At 36.0% G+C, this 20,342-nt stretch overlaps 1 protein-coding gene across 2 annotated transcripts in view; it reads right to left on the bottom strand.

The window, feature by feature from the left end:
- Nucleotides 1–20,342, bottom strand: part of MLLT3 (MLLT3 super elongation complex subunit) — a 285,529-nt gene that overhangs the window by 57,986 nt on the left and 207,201 nt on the right. For both annotated transcript variants that reach the window (XM_054689447.1, XM_054689448.1), the window contains exon 5: nucleotides 7,281–8,000. In XM_054689447.1, coding sequence (XP_054545422.1) covers nucleotides 7,281–8,000 — 720 coding nt within the window. The remainder of the gene's footprint in view (nucleotides 1–7,280; nucleotides 8,001–20,342) is intronic.

Genomic DNA, 20,342 nt, shown 5'->3' with positions numbered 1-20,342 from the left:
ATCCTAATTTGGCACTGCTTAATGGGGTGTACAGGAGTATCTACCATGCTAACATATTTTCAAATGTTACTGACCAGCACTAAAGTAACCAAAGAATATTACAGACAAACATGTTGGAACAAAAATGTTTTTAATTGGTCAAGGTGACATGATGGCTTATCATATTCAAAAAAAAAAATGAGTCACATAATAAAACAAAATTTAGCAATTTAATTTTTAAAAAAACAGTATTATGAGTCTAACCACTTAAGACCTCAAACCAGAGCATTCCGGTGATCACCTTATGTATTTATTTAAGATAACATCTGAGAGCCCCACGCATACATTTTCTTCCTAAAAAAGGCAAAGCCATTTCCTTTAATCTGCATCACTGACTCTGAATATTTGTCCCTAGCCCAACTCACCCCCATAACCCTACATCCTCTGTGTCTTCAGAATTCAAAGGCTAAAGTCTGTTGTCTCCAAACACTTGAGTAAATGCTTTTCCATTTTCTCTTGCCTAATAGAAGGATCTTTGACTTTATCTGAGAACATCTCACTGTGCCGTCACCTTCAGTGACCTAAAGAAGCCTCTTAGGGGTGATTTTTCTTTGTGGACCTTGACCCTGCCTTGAAAGTTTATAGTCATAAATTATTACCCACTGAGAACAATTTCTCAAATGTGTTGAAATAATTACATAGACACCAAAAGAAAGCCATCCTCTACCTAGACCATGGCATTATCTTGTCTCTAATTCAAAGAAAGCACAGCTCACATTTTTAGTAACTTAAGAGATATTATAAAAATGAAATTACAAAATGTAACAAGATGATTCAAAAAGGAGTCTTCAAATCAGAGGACACCATTTGTTGTTTGGTGGCACCTTCTGGGAAAGCTTGATATTACAGCTCAGCTCTGATAAACATAAATTCCCATGCAAAAGCAAATGGGAAAAATCCTGGGAGCGAGGAACTAGTGCTGATAGTATAATAATGTGAAATCCAAAACCATGATTGTCTGTTTTAGTTAAAGCAAGTATGTGTAAAAAGTTAGAAGATATTGCGCCAATCTCCCTCAGTTCTGGCTAAATGCCAGAACCATCCATGAAGACAACCTGTCTGTCATCTCCTAAAGGCTGCTGATAAAGTACAAACCAAAAGACAAAGAAATATGATTTACAAATGGAACAAGAATACAACACCAGGGCCTCCCCAGGGGTGCAGCAGGTTGGGCGCAGCACTGTGAAGCTGTCTGCAGCCTCTTCAGTGTGGGTTTGATCCCTTCCAACCAAGGAGATAACCACATGGCACAACAGACCTCTCCTGCCTCGCCCACTGCTCCCCTCAGCAGTGTATTTCAGTCAGTCTACCTCTTCTGTTCCCCACTCTGTCTCTGGTGAATCTTCTCACCCTCCTGCACATCTGGCCTATACACTGGTTCTTGTATAAATAAATCTTTAAAAAAAAAAAAGAACATGACACCAAAAGTTTGCATAGCAGTGACATCAATTTCATAAAGCACAGCTCTACAATTATAACAAGGATTCACGGGAAAATCAAATTTGTTTCACCCCAAAACTCCTCTTGAGGAACCTTCCTACCAAGTAGAATCAAATCTTAACTCCTGCATTTTTAAACATGGAAATTTTGGGCAAGGGTCTTAGTTTGAGCCTCAGTTTCCCCACCTATAAAATGGGGATAATAGTGCCTAGTTCATAAAGTTGTTCTGATGGTTAAATGAGTTAAAACAAATCAACTCCTTAGAGGGGTAAGTAGCACATAAAAGCATTCAAGGGGAGTTCAGCTGCCCCTACAAGGCATCTCTGTAGTATGGTTAAGCTATTCAAGAGAAGACCATGCTGAGTCTCATCTATGACTTTATGTCTAAAGATGACAGCTGCAACAAACTATATAAAGATCACGGATTGTACAGGAAGAAACAGTAATGCACTAAGTAATGCACTAAGTCTCCTGAAGGTGACTGATAGGACTTACTGAGAGACAATTCAGTTCTAGTAAGTAAAAATGCTGGGTTTTGACAACTGATGACAAGATACTGCAATGATAGAGACCCCCATCTTCCCATGACCCTCAGTCATGTGAGGGTTTCTAAGGAATTACTTAACTTAAAATCTGAGCATACACGTAGAGTTCATAGGATATCCCAAAAAGGAAAAGAAAGACACTCTAAGACACTCATTGTTGTTTATTTGTTTCTTAAATCTCTCCTTTAATGAATTCAAATCTATTTTTGGAAAAAGTCAAGTAGATGGATGAATATAGGAACAGCCAACTGCTTCCACTGCACGTCCTCCATCTGATCCTCTGACACAAAAGCAGACACAGAGCATTCATTAGAAAACAAGTTCAGGTGATGTATCTCCAGGCACCCCCCAAATTAACTTTCTTCCAATTGTTTCAATTAATGTTCCACACTGGGCTGAATACACTAGAGGAAGAATTGCAACCCTTCAGGTATTTTTACCTCCAGTTATAAACTACAGAGAACAGGAGTCCAGAATGAGAGCCCCCCCTGGAGAGCCAGGGCAGCCCTTTAATGAATGGTCTCTCCAGCTGCTCACTCGTGGTACTTAGAGATTTTACAGCTCTTGCATGTGCTGGAATTACAAGTCATTAAAAAGCCACTTTGAAAACACAATAAAGACCTTCTTCTCTGACTGTGACAACCTTCCATCACATAAAAACCTAAGGCCAATGCCTCAACAGCAGGACATTTACAGCCAGCGCCAGACAGTTTAAGCAGGGCACGGAACAGGGTGGGGCGGAGGAAATGAGGCACAACAAAAGAAAGGAAGTTTCTTTTTCCTCCTTCTTCCTTTTTTCTTTTGGAAGAAACTTCTACTAAGGTGGTTTGAAGTATTTATCCTGTATCTGAAGCACCACCTGACCTTGGGAAAATGCTACCATTTAATGGGATCTTGTCTTTCTCCAGCAGATTTTATCCAAGAAAACACTTTGGTATGCCACAGCCATCAAAAGATATGATTAAAATCTCATTTCTCACACTTCAGGTTGAAGTATGTATGTGACATTTTGCCAAATATAATCCGCTCATTTCCTCCCACCTTACCCCCTCAATCTACCCACTTTCAAGGAAAATAAAGCTTTGAACTGCTTCACCTTTATCATGAAATCTCTACAAAACAAGACAAAAAAAGGTGATGGTGATGATATGAAAATTATTGCCATAACCAAATCGTATCATAAATGGTTATTTCCATTTTTTTTCTTCCTTCTGTGCTATGAAAACCAAACTTGGTGGTATTCACAAAACAAGATCCATTTATTAGACTTCTCTTTAGAAACGGAATGATACAAAAAACAAAAGCTAGGGAATTAAAGGTGTGGCAGTGAAAGAGATTTGGATTCTTTTTTCTTGTCAATTAAAGTTAAATGGGTAAAACAAAGCACAATAATCAACGTCTGGTTGACACTGATATCTGCAAAGCCTCACCCTATTCAACCACTAGTTAGTGTCAGTCACTAGTAAAAATAGTCTCTGGCTTATGGCTGCAAAATGAGGAGCCCAGTGAGCACTGATATTTAGAACCCAACTTAAACGAGTTTGGGAGGCTAGAATGCCATGCCTGCCTGGATCCACAAACCACAGGCCCCTCCAAGCCCTGCATCTCCCGCAAGAAATACTGCTGCTTCCCCCCTCCAGCAGGATGAAGGAGGCTGTCCTTTGGAGGTTATTTAGGGGGGTGTTAGCTTTCCATTTGGGGGATACATGACTTTTTTTTTTTAAATCCAACTTTTATTAAGGTTTTTTTAAATTAACATTTTATTTTATATAATTCTTATATCGTTTTCATTTTTGCACAACGTATGCATTATTATTTTGGTTATATTCCCCATACAATTGCACCACCCCCCTTATTTTGACCCTAGTCCTTCCTCTCTCCTTCCTGCCCCCCCCCACCCCGCCCCATAGTGTGTCTCTGGTTTATAGTTGCTTGTTGATTTTGACATGAGTTTTCTTTTTAATACATTTTCTGCCATTTCTTCTGTTGTGTGTGTCTGAATAAACCAACTTTGTTTTTGGAATAACTACCTCTGTTTGAGGCCAACAACTCTGAACAACTTTAATAGGAATTACCTTCCTTCTTCAACAAAAAAAATACTCTGAATGTTAACATTAAGTATATAACAAACGCACACCTTTAGCATGTTTCTGTATTTGTTAAGTGCTTCCTCACTATGAAACAGATCTTCAAAACCCCATTCTCCTTTGAATTTTTCTGTAGGGAAAATTTACTGATGGACTTTCATGGAACAATATTAGACTTCCTTTTAAGATGAGAAACAGTTCAGGAATTGTAAAATATGTTTAAAAATTAGTCTTTAGGGCCTATTAATAGTAACCCAAAGATAAATCATTTCTTAGGATGTCTTTTTATAATAACAACTGTAGCCACAACAACAACAAAACTACCAAGTGCCTGTCAATAAAGTCCTGGGTATGTTCTCATCTTAATCACATTTAACTAAAAAATGAAAAGGTCCTGGGAAATATTTTCTTAATTTTATTTAAAACTTAGATTCTTTGTACTGTATTTTTCCAGTTATCATGCAACAGACACATATCAATATCAAGGCCATATACCTCCTCATGTCAAAATTCAGAACAACAGGACATCTTTCCCAATGACTTCTTCCCCCGTCACAGCATATAACCTCCATTCTAGAAAAATGACTCTAGAATTCTGCAGTAATTTTGAATATCAAAAAAAAAATTACCTTTCAAAGCTACATAATATAAAGGTTGCAGAAGCCAAGTAAGGTAACTATGACTAACATTTTTTGATTTGTGTGCTAAATGCTGTACCCAGGCTATTTTCACAATAATCCCATGAAGTAGTTTGTATTATGATGTCCATTTTACAAAAAAGGAAACAATAATACAGACTCAGCTCATTTGCCCAAGATCACTAACCAGGCTGGGATACTAAAGAGCTTGTGTGACCCCAGAGCACAGACTTGTGGTATTTTGACCTATAGACTGACCTATCTAACTATTCACCTAGGCACTTTTTTAAAATTATTTTATTTATTTATGCATATAAGAGCTGGGGTGTAGGCCAGAGATGCAGGGTGTGTGTGTGAGAGAGGATTCACCAGAGACAAAGTGGGGAGCAGAACAGGTAGATCTACTGAAATACACTGCTAAGGGGAGCAGCGGGCGAGACAGGAGAGGTCTGCTGCACCATGTGGGTAGTTCCCTGGCTGGGCATTGAACTTGTGCTGCAGAGGCTGCTGATGGCTTCATAGTGCTAAGACTTAACCCCTTCTACCAACAGGGAGGCCCTACCTACCTAGACACTTATCAGTGAATAAGGGAGCTCTCACCTGTTACAAACCATATCCAAAGGGAGAGAGCAAGAGGCAAGCAAAAAGAGGAAATACTAAGAATTATGTAAAGATGAATATCATCTATTAAAAAAAATGTGAGTACACTTGGTCTCCTCACAAATCAGCAAATATTCAAGAACAGTGTCTTTCAAAGTTTTGATAATCATCTGCTATACACACACCCTCTGAAATAAAATTTTCACAAAACATTACTTACCCATACTAATTACATTGTATTATGATTTTAATACTGGTGATGACATGCTAAATTGATTTTCAGGCTAATCAGTGAACCACAACCTACGATTTGAAAAATCTCTGTTCTAGAAGAATGGCAACATGTCAGAATATAGAAAGGAAAAGTAACTAAACTCAACAACCTTGATAGATGAATCACACCCCAACAGCATCAATAAATATCTCAGGTGATTTAAAAGAAAAGTTAAACATACCAAAAGGTCTGTGTAACACCTACATTTAAAGAAGAGGGAAAAAGCACAGGTGGAAAAATAAGTATTTGAGGTATTGGAACAAACCCATTAGCTCTCATCTCCATTTCACCAACTATCACTAGAAAACCTTTATCAAACACTGGAAAAAATTACCCATTTCCTATATTTATATGCTACTCTGCTCTCCATATCATTTTCTGTTAAAATTGTTAGATTAGCTATAGACAGTAGGGGGGTAAGGAAGTAGGCGCCTCTGAATGACTAGGGATTGGTATTGACGTCATGCCTAATCCTGACTGGCTTTCTACCCTGAACAAAATAATGCAGACCAGAGAATCTGCTAGAAGGTCATTCACTTAAACCAAGAACGTTTGTGGGGCAACTATGTAGGACAGAAAGAGAAATATTGTGAACAATTTTCAGCCATCCTTCACTAGTCTAGAAATATCAAAATACCAAAGGAAGAAGATTATTGGAACAATTCAGGACTGATTAGTAACTGAAGAATTCAAAGTTGGAGAAAAAGTTAAAGTGAGAAGGTGATAATATCATAGTAAATAATGTTCACTCTCCAGAAATAGAATTGAGAATCTTTTGAATTACTATCAGCTCTGCCACTAGATGTGAAGATTTCTTACATTGCTACATTAGAATAAATAACCTGAAAATCCCTTACAACTCAGAGAAATACGTAATAACAAATTTAAATCTCAATATAAAATAACTTTTGAGGAGGGCATTAGTGAATCAGACGGTCTTTTAGGCACCCACAAAAAAAGAATCCTACTCATCAACAAAAACCTTGAAATGAGGATTACATACCCTTTCCTTCCAAATCAGTGGCTAAACAATGAAAAAAAATTTTCAAGTTTCTACTATCTGGTTTCACAGATACACACACATATAATGGATATATAAATTTATCAAATTTTACATTTTGAATATGTATTGCATGTCGTTACATCAATTTTGCATCAATAAAACTTTAAAATATATGATCACCAGCTTTCCAACTATGTAAACAAATTATTTGACTCCACTGACCAAGAAGATCAACATGACAGCTGCATTCTAATATTTTTTAAGTTTTTCTTTTTAAATTAATTTTCCCATGCATTCAAGTTTTATTGCATTCTTCTCACACTCTTCAAGCAATAATCATTGAAAGTCACAAGTAACTAAGCTCAATTGACCATCTAGATTTTTCTGCTCCTGCTCAAATGATCCATTCTTATACTACAGAATATAGCTTCCCTTTAATGATTTAAACCAGAGCCAAAAATCTGCAGATTCCTTAATGATTTCATTTCCTTCTTGCCATTAGCCAAGGAAATTCATTTCTAGGCCACATCTACTTTCATACCACCATCTTATGGTTCAGCAGTCATTTATTTCTCCAATTCTTTATTCTGAAGCTGTCAGAAATAATCTAGAAACAAATTAAGGGAAAGGAGGGAAACCAATGAAACTACTCACATCAGATTTGGAGGACACATTCTCCTCCACGTCAGAATCATTGGGATCCACGATATCATCAAATGGGGGTAAAGTTGATTTCTTCTTCTCTGAGGTCTCGCTTTCAATTTTGACCTTCCCCATCTTGACATGAGATTTATCTTTTATCTGTTTTTTGTCAGCAGAACAAGTGAGTATCAGTGGTGGTGCACTAGAAAAACTTTTAAATAAAGCCTCTGAGCTACTCTTTTTCCTTTTTTTGGCTGAGAGTTCTTCAGAATCTGAAATGGGGGGCCTTTTACTAGGAGCCTTCTTATCTTGCTGTCCACTGGTGATAGTGAGTAAGTTACTGTCTGGTTTTGGCTCTTTTGACATGGGTTTCGGTTCCTTGAAGGCCATCTTAGGAACTATTTTTTCTTCTTTCAGTGGTTTGTTTTCTTTGGGTTTCTTAGAGGATTCTTTGGAAGATTTGTTGTGATCCCTGGAAGGTTCTTTGAAGGCACTTTTATATTCTCTGGAGTCTTTAGAAGGTTTTTCCTTGTGCTCCTTCATTAATTTGTGAGGCTTTGAAAAACTGGTACTGCTGCTGCTGCTACTGCTGCTGCTGCTGCTGCTGCTGCTGCTGCTGCTACTGCTGCTGCTGCTGCTGCTGCTGCTACTGCTGCTGCTGCTGCTGCTGCTACAACTGCTGCTGCTGCTGCTGCTGCTGCTGCTGCTGGTATGAATGCTCCTATTGGGGTCCTGCAGAAGGCGACACAAACATGACATTCTCCAAGTTACATCTCATTGAAGAATCCAAAGTCACATATTTAGCGTATACAAATGATGCTTCCTGGCCTGCTCTCAAATTAATTTTCACAGAAACAAACGGCCACGATATAACAGGTGGGGTTTCTGAGAAACAGGGAATGAGGGCTGCTATGATCAAGGAATTTAGTAGGGTGAGCCTCTTTCTTAATCGTGAGAAGCATGGTGTTCTAAACATTTCAACTCAACAAATGTTCACTAGATGTTTGTCCTAGAAGATCCAAAGATGGGTAACACATGGCCTGCTCTGAATAACTATGACGTATCTATGCTTCACAGTTGTTGTAAGACCCATCTATAAACTTCTATGACAACAAAGAAAGGACAGTCATTAATTCTGTTGTGAGCATGGGAAGAAGAATTCAGAAATTTATAGAGAATTAACACATGAATTATGTTCTAGAAGATAAGCAGGTAATTAACTAGAAAGAGAACATGAAAAGATCTTTGGAAACCAGGAACTAGGATGAACTAAAACAATGAAAGCTCAAAACACAAATTACATTTGGGCAGAAGCATCCAACTATAGCAAATATTGAGAAACAGGTAGAAAGTAGCCCATGGTCACTAGCGAGGCCAGATATTATATTTTAAATGGTTTTCCAGTATAAAGAAACACAAGACTAAAAAAAAAAGAAATAAAATAATTCTCAAATTGAGATTTTTAAAAAACAAAAAACACCAGAGTATGGAGGAAAAGAAGCACTTTTATATTGTTCATGGGAATGCAAACTTGTCCCGCCCCTATGGAAAGTAGTATGGAAGGTTCTCAAAAGACTAAAAATGGAGCTGCCATACAACCCAGCTATTCCGCTCCTAGGTGTCTACCCAAAGAACACAAAACCATTTGAAAGAAAACATACACCCCCATGTTTATTGCAGCGCTATTTACAATGGCCAAGAAATGGAAATAACCTAAATGCCCCAGAACAGATGAGTGAATCAAGAAGATGTGGTAGATACATACTAATGGAATACTACTCATTGATTAGAAAAAGATAAATTCATACCATTTGCGGCAATATGGATGGAGCTGGAAGGGATATCCCTAAGTGAATAAGCCAGAAAGAGAAGATAAATACTAGGTGGCTTCACCTATATGTGGAATATAGAGACCAAACAGGTTCAGTCAAAGACAAAAACTTTAGAGCCAACCCTTGAAAGCTGACCATAGAGCTGAAGTATCCAGGAGGGGAGGGTGAGGAAGAGGGAGGTGAAGGTGGTATAGAGCACATGGGCTATGGTAGAGGATGTTGGGTGCTTTGATGATGGAAGAAATATGGTGACCACACCTGAGGGAGGGGGGAAATCCTATAGTGTAAAAAAAATGAACAAGGATGTAAAATAATAATAGATGAATACAAAATATATTATAAAAACATTAATATTTGCGGTCCAAACTTCATCGGGTAAGGAACATGTCACCCATCCACTAGCAAAGGGAAAAAAAGAACTTCAATAGAACAAAGGTATCACCTAGTTATCAAATGAACTGAAAACTCTTAAGCAATTACTGCTGTGTAATCATGAAGAGTTAATAGCTGCTTATTCCATTTTATCCATATAAACACCTTAGAACATAAACCTAGATATAACCTTTCTATTAGGAACAAATCTAAGGACCTATTAGCCATGTTTGTGAAACTTTATCATTATTTGTAAGAATAAGACACAGAAGTAGATCTTGGATATGCCAAAAACCACATCAATACTAAAACCCTGGTAAAAGCAAAGGTAAATGAAGAAATGAATGCCCAAATGTTCAAGTAGAATTTATATCTTTAGGCTTATTATTTTTCATTTTTAACTTCCCCTCTTAAGGTCAATGACGCCTAAACCATTCCTGTAACCCTCAATAACTAGAATGATACAGGATAAATAGTAAGCAGGGATTATGCTTGTCAATACGGTGAACAATCTACTTATTTTGTCTATGCAAAAAAAGGAAAGTAAAAAAGGCCATGTATATGGATAAGCATTAGAAAATAATACCCAAAATGAAAAATAACTGTTCTAGTTAGAATATGTACTTTTTTTCCTTTTTACATTGTTTTGGGTTTTATTTGTTCAACAACAAAAATATGACACATCAATTATTCCATGTCTTTTCTCAAATGAGTATTTGGTTTCAAAATTCTAAAATGAAAAATGTTACTAAGCATAGACATGCTTTTATACATCAAACTAGATGAGTCCTTACAAAACATTTTAATCTGAGATTTAAAAGGAGACAGCTAAATATAGTATTCATATTATTGAAACTACATTATTTTATAAATTCTATTACAAGACATTTCCTGGCATGTTAAGCAATACTATGAATAATTAAAGTAAAGTATAATGGACAAACTAAATTAAGGAAGAACATTTTGAAATCTAATATCCTTGAGGGTTTTTTTTTAATTGGTTTGTTGACTCACTGAATTTTAGCAATTTACAGTCAATTTTCTAATTATGATTCTAGAACATCCAAGCATTACTATTTAATATTTAGCCTACTTGGAGTAATACATGTTTTTTTTTAAAGTTCTAAACACATTTATTAATGAATATTTTACACATATTTTCATGAATGTACCTTTTAACCTACCACCATGTTCTCTAATGGTAAGCATTAAAAATAGTAACATTCCAGCAACCTCAAAAGGGAGGCAACTTCCAGAAGATGAGAAGTGATGAGAGAAGTAGAGGTTGGATCAGGGTGCATGGAAGGAGAAAGAGATCACAAATCAAAGAATGTAGGCAGCCTCTGGATGATGGAAATGCAGAGACACAAATTCTTCTGTAGAAACAGATTTTTCCTCCAGAACGAACACAGACCACTGATGCTTTGATTTTAGCCCCATAAAACTCATTTCGGATCTCTAGAACTATATGATAATAATTTTTGTGTTTTTTTTTTTTAAGGGTTACTACCATAGGTATATTTTCATGATTTACTTTTAAAATCCTTTTGTAGGATAAACTAAAATTCCTTTTTTTTTTTTTTAAGATTTATTTATTTATACAAGCACTGGGTACAGTCAGAAGCACGGGAGGGCGAGAGAATTCACCAGAGCCAGAGTGGGGAGAAGAACAGGCAGAAGGACCAAAATATACTGCTGAGGGGCGCAGTGGGCGGCAGGAGAGGTCTGCGCACCATGTGGGACCCTCGCCAGCGGCCAGGGATCAAACCAGTGCTGCAGAGGCTGCGGGCTGCCTCGCAGCCCAGGGCTCAACCACTGCGCCACCAGGGGAGGCCCAGATAAACTAAAATTCTTAACACAATGTGTTAAGAAAAGTTTAAGTTATGGAAAGTTTAAGTTCTTAATTTAATTACACAGATATGAAGTTAACCACAAAGTTCCAGAAATTTTACATTTTTTTACTCCCTGTATTGGTCTAAGTATTTAATACCTACTGTCACCTTTTCACACAACCAGCAAATCTAGGTTACAAGCAAGTGACCCAGCCATTGAAATTCCTTCTCTTTTATCATCACAGTTTTCTTTTAACTAACATAACTTAGAGTTAAGAAGTTCCATAACAAGGCTCCAGACAGAAAATAACAAAAAGGTGAGAGAACAGTCTCTACCAAATAGGGTTACATTTTCCTTTGCCTGGATCTTCAATAAATGGCAAAGTTCAAAGGCACGTCGCCTGACTCCATATTCAGATTTGTAAAAATGTAAAACAGAGGTTTTTCTGTGTTTTAACACAAAATAAAAGCTTTCACTGGTTCTCTAGCTATTCCATATATATATATGGAATCAAGTCACTGGCTTTTTAAAACTTTCCAGAATTATTAACCTCAACATTAAGTGCCACTAAGCCGTACAGACTAATTACTATTCAATGTGAAGTAGACACATGTTGTATAATTCAAATTTTCTTTGCCTGAGGATGATTAGGACAAACTGAATATCAATATTAAGCAAGCATGTGTGCATAATTAAAATCTCAAATATTTAAGGCAAATGACTGTTTAAACATAAATATACATATATTTGCAGTAACTTTACAACCTGTGAATCTAAGCTACAATATTTGCTTTCATCTACTCAGGTTCTACTGAATGCTTCCTTGCTTGAGTTTTATGGAACAGAATGGGGCTTTTAATGTATAATCTCTTCTAATACCACTTGTCAGCATTCTAGTAATGGCTTAAGAAAAAAAGAGATCATAACTATTGGCCAGAATAAGGTTTTCTGATTGTATGTGGTTTTCAATTTCCACGTTATCACCTTATCTTCTTCCCAACAGTAATGATAACTCAAAGTTGATTCTCAGGCACCTATTTTTCCCCTTTACCTAGTCTCTTTATTTTTAGACTCTGTCCTACTTTAATTGGCTTCTGTGTTGTACAAGATTTTCAGATCATTCACATCTTATTCAATGAAATTTGCATACGGACAAATAAAGTCTCCCAAGAAGAGTTATTGTTATTCAAAACCAATAAACTCTATTAAAAGAGTTTATTTGTCCAAAGCGCATCTTAAAAACCCACTTCCTAGAAACTGTAGTATATAGTCCAAGAGGTTATTCATATAAAAGGGTGAGAAACCATTGCAAAGATAGGCTTTCAAAATACAAGTCTCTTCTAATGTCATTAAACAAATGACAAATGACACACAGAGGGATGAAATGCCATTTGAAGCTATGAATAAAGTGTAGACATTCAGGACTTGGGGGGAGGGAGAGGAACAACTCTGAATTTGATTTACTTTCTCCCACTTCAACAACAAATTCAATTATTTACCTCTCTTGAACTAGTGGGTTCCAGAGTGTAGTGGTCACAGGATTATAAGCAGTTTGAAAGAAAGTTGGTGCAGGTTTGGTCTGTTCTGAGCTCTAACGACAACCCAGAAGGGTTTTGCACAAAGATAACTGCACCAGTGTAGTGACCAGCACCCCTGCCCCCAAAGGTGCTCAGAAGGCACTCAATAGGGGGGTGACTCCTTTTTATTCCCAAAGCTGAAGAGTGCAGGGAGACCAGAAGGAAGGCACCTGAAACAGACTATGTGCCTGTTGGTACAGTGCTGGCTGAGATGCCTGGGCCTTTAATTGTTTACAGGATCATAGCAACCTAAGATCTCCTAATAGTTCAACTAAACCCCAACTGAAATACAAGTGAAGGATCTCAGTGTAGGAGAGAGCAGACCTAACAGATCTACTGAAGGACAGAGATGAAAAACTGAGGTCAAAAACAGCCTAGCTATTTAAGGAAAGAAAACTAGAACACATCTTTATTCACAATAAAAAAAAAATAAAATTTTAAAAAATCCTTAAGTTAATAATTAGAAGAATTAAAAGAGAAAATAGTCTTTAAGTGGTAGTATGAGGGATCAAGTAGAATAAATCTCAAAGCATAAAGCAAAAATACAAAGATGAAAATCACAATGGGAAAAGACAAGAGACTTGAAGAACACATTAATGCAACCTAACTAACATGCTAGTCACAGGAAGAATTCCAAAAAAGCCTCTCTGGAAGGAGGAAGTGAAGAGATACAAGGCAGGTAATAATTAAAGTAATATGAAAAAAAAATCCATGACATAGAGAAAAGACTGAATTGTGGCCTTACAGGCACACCAAGCTCCAGATAGGACTAGTGACAAAGAGACACATACTCAAGGATATCACACTAACTTCCTCAATTTTAAGGATTGAAATTAAAAACATTCAAGTCACCAAGAATCAAATCAAGATTGGAACATCTCATTTCTAACACTGGAATCAAGAAGAGAAAACTATAACATCTAGACTGCTGAGAGAAAAAGCAGTGTAACCCAAACAGCTTACCCGGGTGTTCAGTATAAACAAATGTTTGACAAAATTTAAGTATTTCAAGAGAACATTGCCTACTGCCTTGCTAAGGAAAGGACTTGACAAGGGCTTTTAACTAAACAATAAGTGAATCAGAAATTATGTGTTGGACTATGGAAAGAGGAAACAGGAGCATAATATACCTTTCCTTTTATACAGAATCAAATCTAAAAGGATAATAAATTATATGAAATGTAAATGCTCTGATACAGAAAAGTCTAACAAACAAAAAATCTGGAGCTAAAAATTAAATTATCACCATAGAAATTTAGGAACATTAGAGGAGAGAATTAGAGTGTCAAGGTGAAGGAAAATGTTAGTATCATTTTTCATGTAAAGTAGGAAAAAATGGGATTATGAGCAATTGAAATGGAAGGTGGCCAATAATGAAATGGAAAAGTACAGAAGGACTGCCACATAGATCAGGGAAAACTGAGAAATGAGTATCGACTTGAAAATAGTATAGCTGTTTCTCAAAACATAAAAAATAGATCTACCACACAATTCAGCAATCCATCACCTATGTAGCCACTTGAGGAATACAAAAAAAAAAACCCACCCCACTAATTTGCAGGGATATATTCACTCCTATGTTCATTGTAGCACTGTTTTTAAAAATAGCCAAGCAATGGAAACAACCTAAGTGCCCAGAGTTGAATGGATTAAGAAGACACACACACACACACACACACACACACACAGGCAGAATATTTAGCTATTAAATAAGACAAACTCTTGCCATTTGTAACAACACCAATGGAATAAAAGGGGGTTATCCTAAGAGAAATGGTGTGAAAAAAGGAGACAAATGCTGGATAATTTCAGTCATGTGGAACATAGTGACAAAACAAAGGAACAGACAAAAGTAATCAAAACAAACCCTAGAAATTTGACTACAGAACTGAGGGTACTCAGTGGGGTGGGCAGCAAAGGAGGGAGGGCATTCAGTGGAGGTAGTGTGATAGGAAAAAAACTTCTATAGAGAGAGGAATCTATAACTCTAAAACATACACTCTTTCAAAACACTGTTACCTCAATAAACATCATAGTATAAAACACACACACACAGAAACAGCTAAAGAAAAATAAAATCAAGTCTCACTCATAAAAAGGAAATCTGGGTTAAAAAAGACAAAGATCATATAAAAACTGTAAGAAACTTAAAACCAAATTTTAAGGGCGAAAAATTTGATTTGAAGTAAAGGGATAGAATAGAAATATCAACTAAGTCTCCCCCTAAAAAACATGAATGCAATATTAATAATCACACAATGTGATTCAATATTAGGAGAACCACACAGCATAAAAAATGTAAAAGCTAAATTACATAAAGCAAAAGGCATTGAATGTACAAAAGAAAAAAAACTTGAAAATATTTCACTGACATGGAATATCACTATATCTTTTTTTTTTTAAAGATTTATTTTTATTTATTCATACAAGCACTGGGTACAGTCAGAAGCGCGGGAGGGTGAGAGAATTCACCAGAGCCAGAGCGGGGAGCAGAGCAGGCAGAAGGACCGAGGTACACTGCTGAGGGGAGCAGCGGGCGGCAGGAGAGGTCTGCGCGCCATGTGGGACCCTCCTCCAGTGGCCGGGGAGCAGCCGGGGATCAAACCGGCGCTGCAGAGGCTGCGGGCAGCTTCGCAACACAGCACTCAACCACTGCGCCACCAGGGAGGCCCTAATATCACTATATCTTTTCATATATGGGCAGATAAAATAAAATGAAATGAGTACAGACAGTGAAATTGACTAAAACAACCCACAAACTTGATTCAATAATTATATATAGAATTTTCTCTGTCAAATAAAACTTACAATTTGTATATGTGCCCACAGAACATTGACAAAAGTCATCCATAAAAGTATCATAAAGTATCATAAAACATTAAAATACTCTTTTTTATATATTTAAATTGATAACATCGGTTGATCATATGCTAATAAAAGGTATTAGTTATTATTAGATATTAGATCTAATATAGTATAATGAAGAAAATAAAAGAAACTAATTTTACTAACATTTATGCTTCAAAAAAATTACTTAATACATATTGAAGGTTCAAATTATAATGAGATAATTATTAAGTTAATTTTAATTTAAAGGAGACTTATTCAGAAAACAGATTGGTGATTTCCAGAATTGGGGTGGGTGGGATGAGGGAAATCAGTGAAGGGGTGCAAAAGAAAAAAAGAAAAAAAAAAAAAAAAAAAAAAAAGGAATGAAAATCTACTATCTACTTTTCAAATAACTGAGATGTAGCTTTCTGCATTTAAATTTTATTAGATTTAAAGTTTCTTGAATTTAAACTCATGATTCACCTTGGAGGAAATTAATGAAAGGTTAGCAATGTATAAATATTTCAAAATAGGTAAACAAAAAAAGGAACAGTCAAACAGTAAACAATGGTTACGTGTGTGTGTGTGTACACAGGGAAGGAGTGGAGCAAAATGTACTGTTGATGGTTTTTATGTGCTTTTTATAACATCATTTAACTTTACATAAATGTTTTATTAAAAATTAATATTATAAGACAATAAGATTGTGAGGCAGAAAATGTTTCAACAATAACGGTAGGACTAATACAAAAATAAACTTATTAAACACCAAAGCTAAATATAGGAAAGATCCCAAATTTAATATTTATCAGTCAAGGAATATAGGACTAAAAGAACATTGCACAAGTGGAAGAGAAATGGCACTTGAGAATTAGAAATGGGGGGGGGGTTCATTCAATAACAATCTAAATTGCCGATGTATAAAAAACATGAGATATTTATATACACATTAAGTATGATAAAGAAAAGTCTATTGTAAGAAATAAAATTGGAAGGTTTTGTGTGTTTTCACTTTTAAAAATGTACCATTTTTGAGGGGTTACATTCAACCACAAAGTTATAGGGAATTATACAATATATCCCCATTACTTGAGGGAGAAAATAATAAAAGTCATTTCTAGACCGAACTGGAAGAGGTAGTAGATAATTTTAGTGAATAGAAAGTCATATCCTTTAGTGAACAGAAAGTCAGTTTGCCTGCATGTGTACAATAATCCACCAATACAGATAATAACTACACCTAGAGATGAACATATTAATCCTGGAATTTGCACAAATAGTGATAAAAGGTGCATCAAACATGGTAATAGTTAAGCATGAACCAACAAGTAACATGAAAGAGGATCAAAAGATGATGTTGATCATTCGAGAAGAGAATCTAGACAAGAATAGTAAGCGCCCTGAAGCCATGCCTGACTACGAATTCTGCCAAGTCTTTATTAAGACAGATTGGCCTTAATAACAGGCACAAAGAGTAGCTATAGCAGGGAAGCAAAAGAGGCCCATTTGAGGACTTTAAGGAGGAAGTTAGCATGAAGCAATACTCATTTCAGTAAGCTCACCTTACTGAAGAGAGGTCGCATTGGGTAGAGGGTAAAAAAAAAGAAAGAAAAAAGGCCACATATAGGAAGAAGTACTTGTGAAATGCTGGAGGTGGTGGTGGTGATGGCAATGCATGGTGGTGGCAGTGGTAACCACTCAATGAATGTACTAGACCAGACTGTCATGTAGCAGTTTTATAATTATTAACTCAACAATCTTTTCAAGTAGCTATTATTAGCTCTATTTCACAAGTGAAGAGGCTGAGACACAAAAATCAGTGTGCCCAAAAACATATATATAGGTAGAACTGATATTAAAGCCCCATGTCTGATTCTAATGCTCATACTCTCAACCATATTCTTCTATGGACTCTCAGAAGATTAGTTGGTTTCAAACCAATTGTCAATCTTGCCAACATAACCTGAGTTGGAAATAAAAGGATGGTTAGGCAGGGAAGGGACTTAATCACTTAAAAAACCACAGTTCAGACCTTCCTGGTGACACAAGGGGTTAAGTTGCTGTACTATGAAGCAATCTGCAGCCACTGAAGCACAAGTTTGATCCCCCAGCCAGGGAGTGACCCACATGGTGCCGCAGACGTCTCCTGACTTGCCCGCTGTTTCCCTCAGCAGTATATTTCAGTCAGTCTGCCTGTTCTTTTCCCCCACCCTGTCTTTGGTGAATCCTCTCACCCTCCACACCTCTGGCCTATACCCCAGTTCTTGTACGCATAAATAAATAAATCTTAAAAAAAAAGAAAAAAAGAAAAAAAAAACACATTGCACATGCCCATCCTCAAGCAAACTATATAAATGAAGTTCTATTTAGTTCCAGTAGAGGGGGTACAACATACTACTTTTTAGTAGGTGACAAATAACTTGTTTTGAAATCAGATATTCTTCCTGTATTCATTACAAATGGCTTAAATTTTAAGTCTTTTATTACCACATAAATTTTTTAAAGTTGATGGAATAAAATAGTTACATTCAGAGAGCTTATGTGCTATTGGAAAATCAAGCTCTCCTATCATATTGCTGGCATCACAAGTCTCCAAGAGTATCACAAAACTGTAAGCTACATCTCATCTCATAATTACATGTTTTCATGAATCAATAGGAAAAAATGCCACACTATAAACTTTGAAATTACGAAAATGTAGAATGTTCAAATCAAACAAATGATTATATCCAAAATGAGTGGGTCAGGGAGGTCGCTGTAAAAGAAAAGTGGAGGATTCTGGAAACTCTGTTGAAGGCATTTAGAAAAAAAAAAAGGAATATAAAAGATATGCCACAACAAGGAGGCAACAAAGAAAAGCAACAATTTTAAAGCCACAATAATAGATGGCTGTACAAGAAAGATAACAGTATACATCATCTTATTTGTGAATAAACATGTTAACAAATCATAACTGTAAACTATGTCTACTGGTTTTACTTTTAGAAATTAACCTGTTCATGTCTACCACTTGCTAAGTGACTTAAATTTTCATGTATATAAAATGGAGATTATACTATTACCTATACAATGAAGGTGAACTTCATAATTATATAAGTTTAATAATCCATGTATATAATAATACTATTGTAACTAGCAGGAACCACGTAAAGTGCTTTTGATTACAATTTGATTCTTATCTACTACTGTAGATAAGAACAGAAAATTAAAATTTATATAACATGTTATCAACTGTGACACTGCAAAAGTAAATGTTTGGAGGACAAATAAGGAAGATAGAAACAGGAATAGAGAAATGAATGAGGGCCTCCCCGGTGGCGCAGCGGTTGGTTGCGAAGCTGCGCGCGGCCTCTGCGGCGCCGGTTCGATCCCCGGCTGCTCCCCGGCCACCAGAGGAGGGTCCCACATGGCGCGCAGACCTCTCCTGCCGCCCGCTGCTCCCCTCAGCAGTGTGCTTCGGTCCTTCTGCCTGCTCTGCTCCCCGCTCTGGCTCTGGTGAATTCTCTCGCCCTTCCGCGCTTCTGACTGTACCCAGTGCATGTATAAACAAAACAAACAAACAAACCAGCAAACAAATAAATAAAGCATGCCTCTATAAAAAAAAAAAAAAAAGAGAAATGAATGAAACTCTAGGATATCCTGAATTTACAAGTTTTAAGAATCAAGGCACTGTCCATAGTTGGTGGAACAAGAAATAAGACTTCTATGATCAACACCTAAAAAGTTTTGTCCAAGACAAAAATTATCTTTTTTTGCTTATTTTTTAAATAAATAAAGACTACTATTTAAAAATGGTGTCATATTGGGAGGAAATGAAGATGGAGCAATGGGTTAAGTTCTTATGTAGAAAAGCATCTGATTTGGAAACTTTTGTCATAACCCTAGAAATTAAATACAAAAGGAAAGAAAAGGTTGAACTGTTTCCTACCAAGATAAAGGAAAGACAGTGAAATATGCAAAAAAGGACTTTCATATTTTGTTACACACCTTCATTGCTATTTAATTCTCTTAAACCATAGATATACATTATTTTGATATAAATTTATTCAACTTCTCAAATCTCCTTTTATATCCTCTCCCCTTTTATGTACCATTTGCATTTCAGATTTTGTGAAAATATTTTCCATCAGAAAAATAAAAAAGAAAATATTCAATCATGTGATGGCTAATCTTCCAGCATTTAAAAAAAAACTAAATTTTCCTTCTGATGTGGCTTGAATTTTCTGGGGGAGGGGAAGGCAAACTACAGTCAAGAGATCTAATTTAAGATACTTAGATCACATTTAAAATTTTATTCACTATGTTTGCACCACTAAAAATGAAGAAAGTGAAAATATTTATATGATATTTACAATTGAGAAATGAAAAAATTAAAAAATATTTCTTTTATTTCTGAAGAAAACAGAATAAGCAACAGTTAATTTTTCATTTTCCTAGTCATCTTCACAAAAACATTATAATCAAACCAAATAAATATTATCTTTAATATTTACTCAATATTTTATAAAACAACACTTCAGGTAGACAAAATTTAAAATGTCTTCCTTTCTCTAATGATTTGTTTCAGCTATGTTTTGTATATTGTAAAATACTTTTGTTTCAGAATAAAATCTCATTTAAAAGGCTCCTAT

Source organism: Talpa occidentalis, unplaced genomic scaffold, assembly GCF_014898055.3.
Source record: "Talpa occidentalis isolate TD23 unplaced genomic scaffold, MPIMG_talOcc4v2.1 talOcc4.7, whole genome shotgun sequence".
In the NCBI taxonomy this organism is placed as follows: Eukaryota; Metazoa; Chordata; class Mammalia; order Eulipotyphla; family Talpidae; genus Talpa; species Talpa occidentalis.
This window is presented reverse-complemented; position numbering and strand designations above follow the sequence as displayed.